The sequence below is a fragment of the Salvelinus namaycush genome, chromosome 14 (genome assembly GCF_016432855.1).
Source record: "Salvelinus namaycush isolate Seneca chromosome 14, SaNama_1.0, whole genome shotgun sequence".
NCBI lineage: Eukaryota > Metazoa > Chordata > Actinopteri > Salmoniformes > Salmonidae > Salvelinus > Salvelinus namaycush.
The window spans coordinates 3,601,335-3,620,524 of record NC_052320.1 but is presented as its reverse complement, the minus strand read 5'-3'; the positions used below and the strand labels follow the sequence as shown (position 1 = coordinate 3,620,524).

Below are 19,190 nucleotides of genomic sequence, written 5' to 3'. Positions count from 1 at the left end.
GAATAGAAACACGCATTAGATCGCAGGTCTTGAATCTAAACATGTCGACTGGGTCGTGTATGGTAGGAGAAAAAGGTTTTGAAACAGGGTGAATTCGAAGTAGATTTTTATTTCACGGTGCAAATTGTTTTTGCTCCAGTGTGTACTGAACACCACCTTGGCCTCACAGGACTGACTAGGTTTATGTTCCGCTAAGGGGCTATGTTCCGCTAAGGGGCTATGTTCCGCTAAGGGGCTATGTTCCGCTAAGGGGCTATGTTCCGCTAAGGGGCTATGTTCCGCTAAGGGGCTATGTTCCGCTAAGAGGCACGATGAAAATGGCACTACATCCTGTACTGACCTGCTGTTGTCAACACTCTGGATGTGTGTGAGGAGATGCATCTTGAACGTATATCTCTTCTTGAAGGACTTCCCACACTGAAGTCAAAGCACATACAGAGATTTATAAAGATTTTAAAAGAAAACCTGAGATTGTAGCTAGAAAAACATGGTTGATTTGAGTGGATTATTGGAATGGTTAATGGTGACAGTGATTAACCATTCCAATAATACACAGGTCTCCTCATTCACAAAAACAAAGTTGATTGGCAATTAATAATTAAGATTAATTAATTAAATGTACTTTCTTGTACATGCGTGTATGTGTGTCTCAGTGCTGTTACCTTGTCACACATGTGTGGTTTCTCGGTACTGTGTGTCTTCATGTGCTGAGTGAGTCTCTTCTGCATGGGGTAGACTCTGTGGCACACTGGACACGGGAACGACAACACCTTAGATACCTGCTGAGAGTCAGACAGACCACACTGGACACGGGAACGACAACACCTTAGATACCAGCTGAGAGTCAGACAGACCACACTGGACACGGGAACGACAACACCTTAGATACCAGCTGAGAGTCAGACAGACCACACTGAACACGGGAACGACAACACCTTAGATACCAGCTGAGAGTCAGACAGACCACACTGGACACGGGAACGACAACACCTTAGATACCAGCTGAGAGTCAGACAGACCACACTGGACACGGGAACGACAACACCTTAGATACCAGCTGAGAGTCAGACAGACCACACTGGACACGGGAACGACAACACCTTAGATACCAGCTGAGAGTCAGACAGACCACACTGGACACGGGAACGACAACACCTTAGATACCTGCTGAGAGTCAGACAGACCACACTGGACACGGGAACGACAACACCTTAGATACCAGCTGAGAGTCAGACAGACCACACTGGACACGGGAACGACAACACCCTAGTAGGGTTTGGCGGTCAACCTTTGTCCTATCGTGATTATGTACCCCAAAAATATTGTGATATAAGATTCTATTACCCCATTGGTCACCCCCTCCAAAAAAACTCTTAAAATGACAGTTGGGCTGTAGCGCAAAATCGCTACAGCAACTAGACGGATCATGACAAAATATGTTTTTTAAAGCCTGGCAAGTGCAAGCAATGGCAAATCTTTTCTAATAATTATTTCTGGTGGAGCAGAACAGGTGTGTGTGGGTCGGTGTCTGTGTGGCACACACATGATGTAGAAGTAACTGTCTGGTGAGGAACAGTCAGTCTCACCGTAGTGAGCTAGGTTATAGGACTACATCATAATGAGGAATAGTCTGTCTCACCGTAGTGAGCTAGGTTATAGGACTACATCATAATGAGGAACAGTCAGTCTCACCGTAGTGAGCTAGATTATAGGACTACATCATAATGAGGAACAGTCAGTCTCACCGTAGTGAGCTAGGTTATAGGACTACATCATAATGAGGAATAGTCTGTCTCACCGTAGTGAGCTAGGTTATAGGACTACATCATGATGAGGTAGAGTGACTGTCTGGTGAGGTAGAGTGACTGTCTGGTGAGGAAGTCAGTCTCACCGTAGTGAGCTAGGCTATAGGACTACATCATAATGAGGAACAGTCTGTTTAACCGTAGTGAGCTAGGTTATAGGACTACATCATAATGAGGAACAGTCAGTTTCACCGTAGTGAGCTAGGTTATAGGACTACATCATGATGAGGAAGAGTGACTGTCTGGTGAGGAAGTCAGTCTCACCGTAGTGAGCTAGGTTATAGGACTACATCATAATGAGGAACAGTCTGTTTAACCGTAGTGAGCTAGGTTATAGGACTACATCATGATGAGGAACAGTCAGTTTCACCGTAGTGAGCTAGGTTATAGGACTACATCATAATGAGGAACAGTCAGTTTCACCGTAGTGAGCTAGGTTATAGGACTACATCATGATGAGGAACAGTCAGTCTCACCGTAGTGAGCTAGGTTATAGGACTACATCATGATGAGGAAGAGTGACTGTCTGGTGAGGAAGTCAGTCTCACCGTAGTGAGCTAGGTTATAGGACTACATCATGATGAGGAAGAGTGACTGTCTGATGAGGAAGTCAGTCTCACCGTAGTGAGCTAGGTTATAGGACTACATCATGGTGAGGAACAGTCTGTCTTTCCGTAGTGAACTAGGTTATAGGACTACATCATAATGAGGAACAGTCTGTCTCACCGTAGTGAGCTAGGTTATAGGACTACATCATGATGAGGAACAGTCAGTCCCACCGTAGTGAGCTAGGTTATAGGACTACATCATAATGAGGAACAGTCAGTCTCACCGTAGTGAGCTAGGTTATAGGACTACATCATAATGAGGAACAGTCAGTCCCACCGTAGTGAGCTAGGTTATAGGACTACATCATGATGAGGAACAGTCAGTCCCACCGTAGTGAGCTAGGTTATAGGACTACATCATAATGAGGAACAGCCAGTCCCACCGTAGTGAGCTAGGTTATAGGACTACATCATAATGAGGAACAGCCAGTCCCACCGTAGTGAGCTAGGTTATAGGACTACATCATGATGAGGAACAGTCAGTCCCACCGTAGTGAGCTAGGTTATAGGACTACATCATGATGAGGAACAGTCAGTCCCACCGTAGTGAGCTAGGTTATAGGACTACATCATGATGAGGAACAGTCAGTCCCACCGTAGTGAGCTAGGTTATAGGACTACATCATGGTGAGGAACAGTCAGTCCCACCGTAATGAGCTAGGTTATAGGACTACATCATGATGACGAACAGTCAGTCTCACCGTAGTGAGCTAGGTTATAGGACTACATCATAATGAGGAACAGTCAGTCTCACCGTAGTGAGCTAGGTTATAGGACTACATCATGATGAGGAACAGTCTGTCTTTCCATGGTGAGCTAGGTTATAGGACTACATCATAATGAGGAACAGCCAGTCCCACCGTAGTGAGCTAGGTTATAGGACTACATCATGATGAGGAACAGTCAGTCCCACCGTAGTGAGCTAGGTTATAGGACTACATCATGATGAGGAACAGTCAGTCCCACCGTAGTGAGCTAGGTTATAGGACTACATCATAATGAGGAACAGTCAGTCCCACCGTAGTGAGCTAGGTTATAGGACTACATCATGGTGAGGAACAGTCAGTCTCACCGTAGTGAGCTAGGTTATAGGACTACATCATGATGAGGAACAGTCTGTCTCACCGTAGTGAGCTAGGTTATAGGACTACATCATGATGAGGAACAGTCAGTCTCACCGTAGTGAGCTAGGTTATAGGACTACATCATGATGAGGAACAGTCAGTCCCACCGTAGTGAGCTAGGTTATAGGACTACATCATGATGAGGAACAGTCAGTCCCACCGTAGTGAGCTAGGTTATAGGACTACATCATGATGAGGAACAGTCAGTCCCACCGTAGTGAGCTAGGCTATAGGACTACATCATAATGAGGAACAGTCAGTCTCACCGTAGTGAGCTAGGTTATAGGACTACATTCGCTCTGGATAAGAGCGTCTGCTAAATGACTTAAATGTAAATGTACATCATAATGAGGAACAGTCAGTCCCACCGTAGTGAGCTAGGTTATAGGACTACATCATGATGAGGAACAGTCAGTCCCACCGTAGTGAGCTAGGTTATAGGACTACATCATAATGAGGAACAGTCAGTCTCACCGTAGTGAGCTAGGTTATAGGACTACATCATAATGAGGAACAGTCAGTCCCACCGTAGTGAGCTAGGTTATAGGACTACATCATGATGAGGAACAGTCTGTCTCACCGTAGTGAGCTAGGTTATAGGACTACATCATGATGAGGAACAGTCAGTCTCACCGTAGTGAGCTAGGTTATAGGACTACATCATAATGAGGAACAGTCAGTCCCACCGTAGTGAGCTAGGTTATAGGACTACATCATGATGAGGAACAGTCAGTCTCACCGTAGTGAGCTAGGTTATAGGACTACATCATGATGAGGAACAGTCAGTCTCACCGTAGTGAGCTAGGTTATAGGACTACATCATGGGCTGTATAGAAGCAGTCTACCATCTTCACAACTGGATAATAATTGCTTTTCTGGCCCGTCTGGATAATTTCTTCCTTAAAAAAGGCCTAAACGTAAACTTCCTGTAGGCTACTGATATAGTTGGTTATTTTATTAAGGAATGATCTGGATAGAAAAGCCTAACCATGGTAACTGAATATTCATAAGGGGGAAATACTTACGGACTCAGACTTTGCTTTCCTGTGAAAGGAAGAAAAATACGTTACGGGATCTAATGATTGAACTGTATTTTTATTTATTTTTTAGATCAAGTCGATCAATCTGAAATCTAAAAAAACAGTAAAGCTCAATGTGCCATGTACTGTAGGTCTGGTGAGTTGTATGGAGCTCACAGGGGAACGGCCCACATGGTGACAGGAGAACATACTGGTCCTGGTTGTGTACTGAGGAGTATCTCATCACATCCTGTGTGTACACATGTCATTGTTGTGTATTGCAGTGTCTGATGACATACTGTGTGTGTGTGTGTGTGTACATGACCTTGTTGTGTATTGCAGTGTCTGATGACATACTGTGTGTGTGTGTGTGTGTGTACACATGACCTTGTTGTGTATTGCAGTGTCTGATGACATACTGTGTGTGTGTGTGTGTACATGACCTTGTTGTGTATTGCAGTGTCTGATGACATACTGTGTGTGTGTGTGTGTACACATGACCTTGTTGTGTATTGCAGAGTCTGATGACATACTGTGTGTGTGTGTGTACACATGTCCTTGTTGTGTATTGCAGTGTCTGATGACATACTGTGTGTGTGTGTGTGTGTGTACACATGTCATTGTTGTGTATTGCAGTGTCTGATGACATACTGTGTGTGTGTGTGTGTGTGTGTGTGTGTGTGTACATACTTGTCCTTGTTGTGTATTGCAGTGTCTGATGACATCCTGTGTGTGTGTGTGTGTGTGTGTGTGTGTGTGTACATACTTGTCCTTGTTGTGTATTGCAGAGTGTCTAATGACATACTGTGTGTGTGTGTGTGTGTGTGTGTGTGTGTGTGTGTGTGTGTGTACATACTTGTCCTTGTTGTGTATTGCAGAGTGTCTAATGACATACTGTGTGTGTGTGTGTGTGTGTGTGTGTGTGTGTGTGTGTGTGTGTGTGTGTGTGTGTGTGTGTGTACATACTTGTCCTTGTTGTGTATTGCAGAGTGTCTAATGACATACTGTGTGTGTGTGTGTGTGTGTGTGTGTGTGTGTGTGTGTGTGTGTGTGTGTGTGTGTACATACTTGTCCTTGTTGTGTATTGCAGTGTCTGATGACATCCTGTGTGTGTGTGTGTGTGTGTGTGTGTGTGTGTGTGTGTGTGTGTGTGTGTGTACATACTTGTCCTTGTTGTGTATTGCAGAGTGTCTGATGACATCCTGTGTGTGTGTGTGTGTGTGTGTGTGTGTGTGTGTGTGTGTGTGTGTGTGTGTGTGTGTGTGTGTGTGTACATACTTGTCCTTGTTGTGTATTGCAGAGTGTCTAATGACATACTGTGTGTGTGTGTGTGTGTGTGTGTGTGTGTGTGTGTGTGTGTGTGTGTGTACACATGTCCTTGTTGTGTATTGCAGAGTGTCTGATGACGTCCTTCTTATACACACTGCTGTAGTCACACTCCTCACACTTAAAGGGCTTGTTCCCCTGGTGGTTGAACATGTGCTCCTGTTAACACCGCAGAGACAACAGGCTCTTACCATTCCACTGTGGTTATTACAGACAGTACAGTGAACAGACAAGGCCTGAGATACAAGAGAACAACCAAAGACTGACTCAATGATTGAAGAAACAATCAAAGTCATTATTTTGCAATAAAGACTAATGACCTGCTGCTGTAATGAGGGCTATGTACAGTCACTCAGTCAGTCAGTCAGTAATCCAGTCAGTCAGTCAGTGATCCAGTCAGTCAGTCAGTGATCCAGTCAGTCAGTCAGTCAGTGAGTCAGTAAACCAGTCAGTCAGTCAGTAATCCAGTCAGTCAGTAATCCAGTCAGTAATGCAGTAAACCAGTCAGTCAGTAGTCCAGTCAGTCAGTCAGTCAGTAATCCAGTCAGTCAGTCAGTGAGTCAGCCAGCCGTACAGTGCCTAGTGAAAGTCTACACGCCCCTTGCACAGAAAATATAATCTAAGGGATTACCACCCCCAGACCCACAAAAAAAATATAATCGACCTGTGGCTGAATCTAGTTGATGATCCCTGGCATGTCTTCACACCCCAGAGGTAATAGTTGGTGGTAGAATGTTTGGCAGTCATTTTTAAAAATCATTCATGTACAGCAATATTCAAACTGTGTCTGATTTTCAACCGTATTTAAAGTAAGGACAGACTGTATCCCTCTCGAACACTCCACACCTCCTGGAAATACATTCTGCCGTGTCTTTGTCATTAAAATTTGTGTAATTGTCCCACACAAAAAAAGTTAGGTTTTGGTATAACTCTTTCCATGGACTTTGCTCCTTTCATATTTATTTTGATCCTGACAAACTCCCCGATCCCTGCCGGTGACAAGCATACCCATAACATGATGCTGCCACCACAAGCATAAACATAACATGTATTTATTTACACCAAAGAAAACAAGTGATAGACAACAATACAGATAAAAAACAAATAAAAAATAAAAAAAAGTGTGTGCAGGTTGGAAGCCCAAGGGCTTATATGAAAACTACACCACAAAACGATATACAATACATAGGTACAAAAAGAAAACCGGTTTGTTAAAACAGATGAGAAAACCTACTAATTATAAAATATATAAATGAGTTGATCAGTAATCACAGATAAAATGTTTGTTGTTGTTTTGTTTACATGTGTGTGCGTGAATGTGAGTGTGTGAGAATTAGAGATTACGGAGTAGTTTGGTTCATAAGGCTGACCCCCAGTCTTCATGGAGGAGATTACTGAGTAGTTTGGTTCGTCAGGCTGACCCCCAGTCTTCATGGAGGAGATTACGGAGTAGTTTGGTTCATCAGGCTGACCCCCAGTCTTCATGGAGGAGATTACTGAGTAGTTTGGTTCGTCAGGCTGACCCCCAGTCTTCATGGAGGAGATTACTGAGTAGTTTGGTTTATCAGGCTGACCCCCAGTCTTCATGGAGGAGATTACGGAGTAGTTTGGTTCGTCAGGCTGACCCCCAGTCTTCATGGAGGAGATTACTGAGTAGTTTGGTTCGTCAGGCTGACCCCCAGTCTTCATGGAGGAGATTACTGAGTAGTTTGGTTCGTCAGGCTGACCCCCAGTCTTCATGGAGGAGATTACTGAGTAGTTTGGTTCGTCAGGCTGACCCCCAGTCTTCATGGAGGAGATTACTGAGTAGTTTGGTTCGTCAGGCTGACCCCCAGTCTTCATGGAGATTACTGAGTAGTTTGGTTCGTCAGGCTGACCCCCAGTCTTCATGGAGGAGATTACTGAGTAGTTTGGTTCGTCAGGCTGACCCCCAGTCTTCATGGAGGAGATTACGGAGTAGTTTGGTTCGTCAGGCTGACCCCCAGTCTTCATGGAGGAGATTACTGAGTAGTTTGGTTCGTCAGGCTGACCCCCAGTCTTCATGGAGGAGATTACTGAGTAGTTTGGTTCGTCAGGCTGACCCCCAGTCTTCATGGAGATTACGGAGTAGTTTGGTTCGTCAGGCTGACCCCCAGTCTTCATGGAGGAGATTACTGAGTAGTTTGGTTCATCAGGCTGACCCCCAGTCTTCATGGAGGAGATTACTGAGTAGTTTGGTTCGTCAGGCTGACCCCCAGTCGCCGCTTGAAGTTTTTGAGGGATGATGATGTGAAGATAAGAATTCCAGAATATGGTTCCTCTGTATCTCATAGAGAATTGACTATGTGAGGTGTGGCAGTGGGGAGGGTGAAGGTTATAGCAGTGTCTTGTGTTATATAGATGGATGTCAGAATTAACCTGGAAGAATCCATTGAAGGGTTTAGGTAAACTGTCTGGGAGGTATGAGTATTTGTAGATGAAAATGCATAATTGTCGTAAATAGACAAGATATTAAGTTTCTTAAACAAAGGTGCAGATGGAGCCAGGTAATTAGAGGAGGTGGCTAGTCATACACATTTATTTTGTATGATGAGTAAAAGGCATATGTTCTGGCCCAGACAATATTACAGTAAATGCGAGATGGGTAAATGAAGCTCTAGTATAGACTTAAGAAGCAAGCCTGATGAACCAAACCACTAATCTTTCTGATGATACAAACATATTTCCTCACTTTGCTGCAGACAAATTGAACATGATCTTTCCAGGATAACTTTTCATCACTTAGAACTCAGAGGAATCTAGTGGATGTGACTTGTTCCATTTCATTCTCACTAATTAAGATTCCCACGCTTTTTAAAAATTTGTTTTTATACAATATATTTTAATCTTACTAGTGAATAAAATAATTACTTTTAAAGATAATGTGTTTATCTGGAACCATTCAGAACATTTGGCCATGCCTGTGTCGGCTTCATTAAATTAGTGAATCAAAATTATTGTGTGATAAAATCAAATTGGTTTTCATCAGCAAAGAGAATGGCAGGTATGGTAGAAGACACAGCAGCAAGGTCATTGATGTGAATTAGGAATAACAAAGGTCCAATCATCCAACCCTGTGGGACGCCACAGGATATCTTGGCACTGGTAGATGCACAGCCGTTTGCACAAACGCAATGTTCTCTAACACAACTATATAAATAATTATATTTATAATCATGAAAAATGTAATAATGCAATTTAGAAAGTAAGCATTTCATGATCAACCGTGTCAAACGCTTTGGACATGACGACAATACTTGAAAATACAAAGGGATCAACAACATTGCATTCACTCCACATAGAATCTAATCAAATATTTTTTTAAATACTTCGTAAATAACAGGTGTAGACTAACAGTGAAGAGTTAATTACGGGTCCTTTTCCAACAATGCACAATTAAGATAAAGATACAAACATCTTATTAAAAAAATAATTAATTAGTGATACGAGGAATAACAATAACGAGTAAAACTAAGATGGATATATACAGGAAGTACAGGACAGGAAGTACCAGTACCAAGTACCTGTGAAAAGAAGGAAGCATGCATAAAATAAAATAAAAATCTAATTATGTTTGCAACAATATTGCAAGACAACATGACAAATAAAATGTACTTTTCGGCTTAAAATAAATCCAATCCAACACATCACAGAGTGAAACCCTCTGTATTTCCATGTAATGTGGTGCCAGCATCATGTTATGGGTATGTTTGTTACCGACAGGTACTGGGGAGTTTATCAGGATGAAAATAAATATGAAAGAAGCAAAGCTCAGGTTAAAACGTTAGAGGACAACATGCCTCAGTCTTTTGAAAACTGAACCCTGGGATAGAGTTTTATTTCTCAGTGGGATAATTATACACATTTAAATGCCAAAGACACACCAGAATGGCTTTCTGAGAGGTGTGGAGTGTTCCTGAATAGTCCAGTATTGGTCCTGATTTAAATCTGCTTGAAAATCATAAACAAGGTTTGAATATTGTTGTCCATCAATGATTCCCAAACAAATGCATTGTGCTTGAGCGATTTTGACAAAAAACAATGAATATATGTTGCCCTAAGAGTTTGTGCAGAGTTGGTAGAATCTTATTCAAAATGACTTACAGCAGAATTTGTTGCCAAAGGGGCTTCTAATTTGTTACAAAAAAAATGTGCTTAAAAAATTATAATAATTATATATATCTTTTTTCTTTCACTTTGAAAATATGGACCAGATTGTGTAGATCTGTAGGGTATAAAAAAACAACTATTGAATCCCTTTTTATAAGAAGAAGAGACTTGCCTGGGCCAAGAAACACGAGCAACGAGCATTAGAACATTTTATGGCAGCAAAATATGACAACTGTACAAGGGGTGTGTAGACTTTCACTAGGCACTGTACAATTGACTGACCGGCTGACCGGCTGACCGTCTGACTGGACTGTATGCCCCGGCCCAACTCACCTTGAGCGAGGACCATCGTTTGCAGCGGTAGTTACACTGCAGGCATTTGAAGCACTCTGGGTCGTTTCCTTGGTGAGAGTCAACGTGGAACCTCAGGTCCTCCTGGGACAGGAAGCGAGAGCCGCAGATCCAACAGCTGTGAGGCCTCAGGAGCGGCTTCAGAGACTTACAGTACCTAACAGAACAGACAGGGAAGAGGTCCCTAAAAGCTTCATAGCTCATACAGTATTTTATATCTCTGGATGACGCAGAGAAGACTGACAGGCTTATAATACCATCTAGAGGATGCAGGGGATGAGGTAGTCAAGGTTTGGTTGTGAGAGCTCTTTCTGCAGATAAATAATTTACAGATTCTTATACCTTTTTCACACTACAGAGCAATGCTGAGCTACCTGCACTGCATGGCCTGGTTACACAATCATCACATCTGCTGGAAAGGACCATTTGAAAATAAAAATATTTTTGCCAGCACACTTCCAGTACAGTTGGGGCCCTCCCAATACTTCAACAAGGGTATATAGCTGTTGAAAGAATTCAGTGAGAAAGAAAGCTCCAGGTGTCAGTAATAATATAAAACGGAGTCTTACTTGCGGTTCATGTACTTCTTGTATTTCTTTCTGATGAACCGCTTGGAGGGTCGACCCCGTTTCCTTGGGAAAAGCTCCTCTGGCCTCCCATTGGACGACGGGTCTTTGTTCTCAGAGTCCGATTGGCTGATGCCGGCTTCCGCTGTGTTTCCATTGGACAAGGGACCTGGGCCGTTTCCCAGGCCTGAGGAACTGGCCTCCTCCGAGCCTTGAGGATCCACACTCCCTTTAGGCTTTGACGTCCCGTCTGCTACTGCTTCTGGATACATACAAAACAAGAAGTTCATGCCCTGATAGCAAACCTATTGAATAAGATCATTCAAATGAAAGACAAACGGCTTTTCAGCTAGAAAACCTTCATATTACAATGGACAGATTATTCAGAAAAACAGAGGTGGTGCATGGCGTAAGTACTTGTGCAGTATATGATACCCACCCTTGCCGTTGTAGCTGCCCTCTGTGTAGGTGAACTTCCTGGGTCGTCCCACCCTGCGTCTGGGGCGGTCTGTGGAGGAGGAGGAGGAGGAGCAGGGAGGGGGGACAGGTTGTCGCAGGAGAGCAGGCTGCCTGCCCCTACAGTCCTCATCTGCTGGGTTATAGTCACTGTCCTCTGGGGGGGGGAGAGAGTGAGTGTGTAAATCCCAAATCGACTGCTACCCCCTAGGCGCAGATCTAAAGAGGGTTGGATATGGGGCTGTGGCGGTCATCACATTCCCCCCCCCCCAGCCGGTTATTGCCATGGAAAAGACTGCCAGTCTCGCGGTAATTGACAGCTAATTAGCAGACGTTTAGCATCTTCAGGCCTCCATGCATTGGCTACAAGCCGCTGATGTGCACCTTTGAAACATCTACATTTAAAAATGTGTAATAAATCAAAATACACCATCACAATAAATACATTTTATATTTTAGGCAGGTCTAAAGAAACATGATATGAATATTGTTTTATTCCGGAGAACAGAATATGAGTCGGCCTACTGTATGTTATCTGTCTATGCCCCATGCTATAGGCTGTAGACTTGTTCAATTAGAAGACTAGATACGCTTATAAGTTCCATTATTTTATAATAAAGAAGAAAATCATTTATGTTGAGCATAAAAGTGATCATTTGAAACAGGTCCTATGAGATAGATTCAGAGTTATTTGGCAACTTTAGTTGTGAATGATACAAACCTTAGAATGTCTTATTAATCAAAACATATATGGGCTGCGTGATGGAACTATAGACTGTCGATGAATTGAGAAAGTCTCAACAAAAGCTTGTGCTCTGTTCCTTTCCTCAGGCTGTTCTCTCATCAAGTGATCATATTTTCACCCATCAGACTATTGTCAATTTAATCTCGTCTTTACTAATTTGTAAAATTAGTCATGTGTAAAATAATGATTTAGAAAGGCCCATTATCAGATGGGAAGGAACAGGGGAAGGGGCAAAAATACATGTCATCTGTATGCAATGGAATTGGAGCCACTTCCCCGCCAGTACGTTTTTCCACTCATGTCGGGTAGGCTACTCTGGTAATTTTGCAGCACAACAGGTGATATTCCGCCCAAACTCTGCATGCCATGGGCTCTCCAACCTGTTCCTGCAGCTATCCAGTGCTCCATTTGGGAAACCAAGTGAAAACTGTTCAGGAACATCGATAGTAACATGTTTAAACAACGCAACATATTAAACTGTTGACAGCCCCTCGCTCTGTGTGCTGGAGAAAGGAATGAAGGAGAGAGGGGAGGAGATAGAAACTACGTTTATTTATTTTTTAAAATTGTTTTTATTTAACTAGGCAAGTCAGTTAAGAACAAATTCTTATTTTACAATGACGGCCTACCCCGGCCAAACCCGGACGACACGGCCAATTGTGCGTCACCCTATGGGACTCCCAATCACGACCGGTTGTGATAGAGCCTGGAATCGAACCAGGGTCTGTAGTGACGCCTCTAGCACTGAGATGCAGTTTAGACCGCTGAGTCACTCGGGAGCACAGTGGTGAGATACATTACCTTTAGCTACAGAATACAGTGTCAGCCTATTAATTAAGAAAATATTTAAAAGAATACCCTATTACTATTCAAAATCAAATACAGATGAATTATAATTGTAGGCTAACTCTGAATTTGTTTAATTTAGGCTAGACCAATGTACCAAAGATATCTTGAATCACCTCATGAAGCTGGTTGAGAGAATGCCAAGAGTGTGCAAAGCTGTCATCGAGGCTAAGGGTGGCTGCTTTGAAGAATCTCAAATATATAAAAAAATGTTTTACACTTTTTTGGTTACTACATGATTCCATATGTGTTATTTCATAGTTTTGATGTCTTCACTATTATTCTACAATGTTGAAAATAGTAAAAATCAAGAAAAACCCTTGAACGAGTAGGTGTGTCCAAACTTTTGACTGTCCAGAGTGCATAAGAAGATATTACCGTGACTCAACAGTCACGTGGAATTTTACTGCAGGCATGACTCATGACTGCCGGTGTGGCAGTAATATGGTCACAGCAACAGCCATAGTTGATGAGCAAGTGATGACAGTGGATCAGTGAGTGAGTGAGTGAGTGTGCGAGCGAGTAACTATCTGCTTTTGCCTAGTGACAATGCATTTCTGTAAAGCACAATAATTGATCTAAAATGACAGGGATCTCCACAGACTGTACCTTCAGGGTCATCGATGGCCCCAGCGTCTACGATGTCATCGTCCTCTGGCTCCTCGGGCTGGGGCTCTGGTTTCACCTCAGCCTGCTGACGGGCCAACGTATCACTACGCCTGGGCCGACCACGACCACGCTTCTTAGGAGGGGGGCCACCTGGAAGTAACACAAACACCATCAATCAGCTAATCAAATCAAACTTCCTCTTTGGCAGAGCGCTTGTTCCATAAATGGTTTGTATTAGTCTATTTTTTCTCTCCCTGGGGGATCAATAACGTTTAATTCCAATTAATTCAGCTGGGGATAAATAAAAGGTTCATTATAATTAATTAGGCTGAGGATCAATAAAGTTTGATTTGAATTCATTTCGTTTCGTTTCTGTCCTCACCTCACCATCGGGCAGCGCACAATTGGCCCAGCGTCGCCAAGGTTAGGGTTTGGCCGTCATTGTAAATAAGAATTTATTCTAAAAGGTTAAATAAAAAAAATACATCTGTGACTCTAGACTATGTCCAAATATAATTTCCCCCTTTTGGATGATGAATACAGTTTGTTCGATCATATGTGTATGTCTTTCTTCCGTCTAGGTGGGATGGGGCTACTGTACCTGTGGATTTGAAGTGCCCGTCTCTCAGCTCTCTCTAGGTGGGATGGGGCTACTGTACCTGTGGACTTGAAGTGCCCGTCTCTCAGCTCTCTCTAGGTGGGATGGGGCTACTGTACCTGTGGATTTGAAGTGCCCGTCTCTCAGCTCTCTCTAGGTGGGATGGGGCTACTGTACCTGTGGATTTGAAGTGCCCGTCTCTCAGCTCTCTCTAGGTGGGATGGGGCTACTGTACCTGTGGATTTGAAGTGCCTGTCTCTCAGCTCTCTCTAGGTGGGATGGGGCTACTGTACCTGTGGATTTGAAGTGCCCGTCTCTCAGCTCTCTCTAGGTGGGATGGGGCTACTGTACCTGTGGATTTGAAGTGCCCGTCTCTCAGCTCTCTCTAGGTGGGATGGGGCTACTGTACCTGTGGATTTGAAGTGCCCGTCTCTCAGCTCTCTCTAGGTGGGATGGGGCTACTGTACCTGTGGATTTGAAGTGCCTGTCTCTCAGCTCTCTCTAGGTGGGATGGGGCTACTGTACCTGTGGGTTTGAAGTGCCCGTCTCTCAGCTCTCTCTAGGTGGGATGGGGCTACTGTACCTGTGGGTTTGAAGTGCCTGTCTCTCAGCTCTCTCTAGGTGGGATGGGGCTACTGTACCTGTGGGTTTGAAGTGCCTGTCTCTCAGCTCTCTCTAGGTGGGATGGGGCTACTGTACCTGTGGATTTGAAGTGCCTGTCTCTCAGCTCTCTCTAGGTGGGATGGGGCTACTGTACCTGTGGGTTTGAAGTGCCCGTCTCTCAGCTCTCTCTAGGTGGGATGGGGCTACTGTACCTGTGGATTTGAAGTGCCTGTCTCTCAGCTCTCTCTAGGTGGGATGGGGCTACTGTACCTGTGGATTTGAAGTGCCTGTCTCTCAGCTCTCTCTAGGTGGGATGGGGCTACTGTACCTGTGGATTTGAAGTGCCCGTCTCTCAGCTCTCTCTAGGTGGGATGGGGCTACTGTACCTGTGGATTTGAAGTGCCCGTCTCTCAGCTCTCTCTAGGTGGGATGGGGCTACTGTACCTGTGGATTTGAAGTGCCTGTCTCTCAGCTCTCTCTAGGTGGGATGGGGCTACTGTACCTGTGGATTTGAAGTGCCTGTCTCTCAGCTCTCTCTAGGTGGGATGGGGCTACTGTACCTGTGGATTTGAAGTGCCTGTCTCTCAGCTCTCTCTAGGTGGGATGGGGCTACTGTACCTGTGGGTTTGAAGTGCCCGTCTCTCAGCTCTCTCTAGGTGGGATGGGGCTACTGTACCTGTGGATTTGAAGTGCCTGTCTCTCAGCTCTCTCTAGGTGGGATGGGGCTACTGTACCTGTGGGTTTGAAGTGCCCGTCTCTCAGCTCTCTCTAGGTGGGATGGGGCTACTGTACCTGTGGATTTGAAGTGCCTGTCTCTCAGCTCTCTCTAGGTGGGATGGGGCTACTGTACCTGTGGATTTGAAGTGCCTGTCTCTCAGCTCTCTCTAGGTGGGATGGGGCTACTGTACCTGTGGATTTGAAGTGCCCGTCTCTCAGCTCTCTCTAGGTGGGATGGGGCTACTGTACCTGTGGATTTGAAGTGCCCGTCTCTCAGCTCTCTCTAGGTGGGATGGGGCTACTGTACCTGTGGATTTGAAGTGCCTGTCTCTCAGCTCTCTCTAGGTGGGATGGGGCTACTGTACCTGTGGATTTGAAGTGCCTGTCTCTCAGCTCTCTCTAGGTGGGATGGGGCTACTGTACCTGTGGATTTGAAGTGCCTGTCTCTCAGCTCTCTCTAGGTGGGATGGGGCTACTGTACCTGTGGATTTGAAGTGCCTGTCTCTCATGTGGTTGATGAGGGTGTCTTTGGAGACGCTCTTGTAGGGACACATCTTGCACTTGAACTGCTGAACGATCACCACCTCCATCATCTCCTCCAGTTCAGCCATGGTGTGGGGGACAGCGACCCCTGGTCCGCTCCCAGCCCCCTCCTCCACGACTGGAGCCCCAGACCCCCCCACCACGCCGCCCTCCTCTCCCCTGGAAGGCCTCTCCAAACTGGGTGACCATGGAGGTTCGAGGGCCTCTTCCATCTCAGGCTCCGGGTGGTAGGAGTAGGTCCCACTGCTACTGATGTAAGGGCCAGGCTGGCTCTCAGAACACTCCATAGCCTCTGGATGATCTGCTGAGCCTGAGTCTGCGGTGTCTGCCTGGGGGTGGTGGTGGTCTGTGGTGGAACCCTCGCCTTCTGGGCCAGTGCTGCTGCTGGTGGTCTCCATGTAGTGGGAGTGCTGAGGCTGCTGCTGGTTAGAGTGCTGTGGCTGGTCTGGGTCCTGGTTCTGGTCTGAGTTCTGGTCTGGGTCCTCTCCTTGCCCTTCCTCAGCCTGGTATTGGTAACATCGTGGCTGTTCCGAATCTGCAGCCCCAGACTCCATATACTGCCGCAGGGTTTGGTGACTCTGGGAGTGGTTAGACAGAGTTTGGTGATTCTGAGAGTGGGAGTTGGAACAACCGGGCTGCTCTGAATCTGCAACCGCAGCCCCGGACTCCACATACTGCCGCAGGGTTTGGTGACTCTGGGAGTGGTTAGACAGAGTTTGGTGATTCTGGGAGTGGTTAGCACTGCTGCTGCTGTCGATGTAGCTCCGAGAGTGGTGCTGCATCGAATCCTCTTCCTCGTCCCCGGCACACTCCAGGTACGCCCCCGTCCCCGCGCTGCAGTCCACCATATAATGGGTGTGTCGTAGGCGGGCAGGGGACGAGGGGTTGGAGTCAGGGGCACCGCTACCACTACACTCCACGTAACCCCTTAGGTCCTGGCCAGAGTTTTCGACTATACCGTACTCAGGGAAACGGGACCGGACGAGGGAGCGGGAGGAACGTGTCTGGTCGGGTTCCTCATCGTCTACATACGAGGAGGAGGACTCTCCAGTCTGGTTAAAACAAAATCAAACTTTATTTAAAATGCATTTAAAAATCACAACACACTCCACCATAAAACAATGGAATGAAAGATACCACCCCCCCAAAAAAAATACAGAAAAGCCTTAAAGGTGATGAAGATAAAACAAGCATCAAAAACAGAACATAAAAAGGATGTGTAAAATAACAATACAATCATTGATTTAAAAAAGCCAAGCTAAAAAAAAAATATTTTTTAATTTTTTTAAACATATGTTTTCAAACCTCAACTGAGTGTGTCCCTCATACCTGATCAGGTCCGTCCGCATCTCCACCGCTACACTCCATGTACTGGGACGCGTGGGAGTGCTGAGGCTGGCTGTCCTGGTCCTCATGGTCTGGGTAGTGGCCGGAGTGAGAGTGACTCCCAGAGGGCTGGTCTGGATCCAGGTTATCTTGCATGTCATAAACATATCAATCAAATAAGGGACAGCACTCACTTGAAAATCTTTATGAAGCTTTTCTTTAGTAAAAAAAAACATGACAAAGACCAAACACGGGCATAGGTTGCATGTGTCATACCCTGCATGTCCCCCTGGTCGTGGCAGGTGGAGGTAGGACCCTCTCCCAGAGCCTCGATGGCGATGCGGTGATGGCTGGACAGAGCCGAGGACGACATGTGGGCTACCATAGGGGCCCCTGGAAAGAGATGTTGTGTTCCCATGAAAAAACTAAATGTAATTTCCTTTGTACAACGTACTGGCTGCTGAAACATTGGTTCTCTAAATAAGAGTTTCCAAAACATTTTGCACTCAGACCCCCCCCCATTCCAGCATCGGGGAACATTCTGCGCCCCCTCCCTGCACGGGCCACGTCTATTTGTATGGGGGCACAAGTTCTGTTCATGACACAAACTGTTTACCACTCTCTTGTTGGTGGAGAAAAAATGTATCAGGTTTAAATCTCATTTCTTTCAATTCTACATATTTTGTCATGGGGTGCAGATAAAATGTTGCCGTTTAAAACATATTTCCTGTAATATACACATTTTGCCATGTATTATGTGTTCATGTGATATTTGAGTTACTCAAACATGTTCTCCCCCTGCCGACCCTTGCCACAGTTTGGGAACCACTGCTGTAAACCCGTTTGGGAACCACTGCTGTAAACCCGTTTGGGAACCACTGCTGTAAACCCGTTTGGGAACCACTGCTGTAAACCCGTTTGGGAACCACTGCTGTAAACCCGTTTAGGAACCACTGCTGTAAACCCGTTTGGGAACCACTGCTGTAAACCCATTTGTGAACCACTCCTGTAAACCACTGAAAGTAATATAGTGTGCTACTTGGAAGAACTAACAGATACAGTCGATATCAAAGAGGCCTCAGAGAAAAGCTCACCATCGTCTGGTCCTTGTAGTATCAAATACTGCCCCTCACTGGTCTCTGCAGCTCCGTCCTCTGCACTGGTCACTGCTATACATCCTGGAGAACAGTGATACATAGATATTGGCTGTGATGGACAGGTTACAGCGTGTGGTCAGTTCTCCACAAAGGAATCACACCAACCTAAGTCCCTTTTATTTATTTTTACCTGAATGGTGTATTTGTACTCACATTGTTTGTTACGTTTGTGTCTATTGTTCTATATATATATTTTCATGATTGCTAGGAATCAAATTTCCTTCGTGCGGGGGGGGGGGGGGGGGGGGGTTTCATTCCCTCACCGTTCATGATGTCAGGTCCGATGGTGGACTCTATGATCTTGTCTATGGCTGATCCCAGGTCTGAGGAGGTAGAGGCTGTAGAGTCAGACACCATCATGCCCCCGCAGTCTGACACCGCTGCACTGGAGTGGACCATCACCTGTAATACAATATACGGTATGCCGTTTAGCAGACGCTTTTTTATACCAAAGCGACTTAGTCAGTGACATTCAACACAACTATTAGCCAAATCAATGTTAGGAAGAAAAAAGACAAGTGAGCGTGTAATACAAAAGTCAGGGATCGAAATTAACTTTTGTCATTGATATCACTGGTGCTCCTAACTTCAAAAAGTAAGGAGCACCAGACAAATAGTAAGGAGCACCAGACAAAAAGTAAGGAGCACCAGACAAATAGTAAG

At 45.0% G+C, this 19,190-nt stretch overlaps 1 protein-coding gene across 1 annotated transcript in view; it reads right to left on the bottom strand.

Moving 5' to 3' along the window:
- Positions 1-19,190, bottom strand: part of LOC120059043 (zinc finger protein 335-like) — a 41,947-nt gene that overhangs the window by 18,727 nt on the left and 4,030 nt on the right. Inside the window, exons 4-16 of the mRNA XM_039007813.1 lie at positions 18,791-18,929; positions 18,465-18,548; positions 17,647-17,763; positions 17,374-17,519; positions 15,983-17,096; positions 13,584-13,733; positions 11,367-11,540; positions 10,931-11,189; positions 10,344-10,518; positions 5,929-6,041; positions 4,563-4,581; positions 663-782; positions 341-417 (exon numbers count right to left, since the gene is read on the bottom strand). Coding sequence (XP_038863741.1) covers positions 341-417; positions 663-782; positions 4,563-4,581; positions 5,929-6,041; positions 10,344-10,518; positions 10,931-11,189; positions 11,367-11,540; positions 13,584-13,733; positions 15,983-17,096; positions 17,374-17,519; positions 17,647-17,763; positions 18,465-18,548; positions 18,791-18,929 — 2,687 coding nt within the window. The remainder of the gene's footprint in view (positions 1-340; positions 418-662; positions 783-4,562; positions 4,582-5,928; positions 6,042-10,343; positions 10,519-10,930; positions 11,190-11,366; positions 11,541-13,583; positions 13,734-15,982; positions 17,097-17,373; positions 17,520-17,646; positions 17,764-18,464; positions 18,549-18,790; positions 18,930-19,190) is intronic.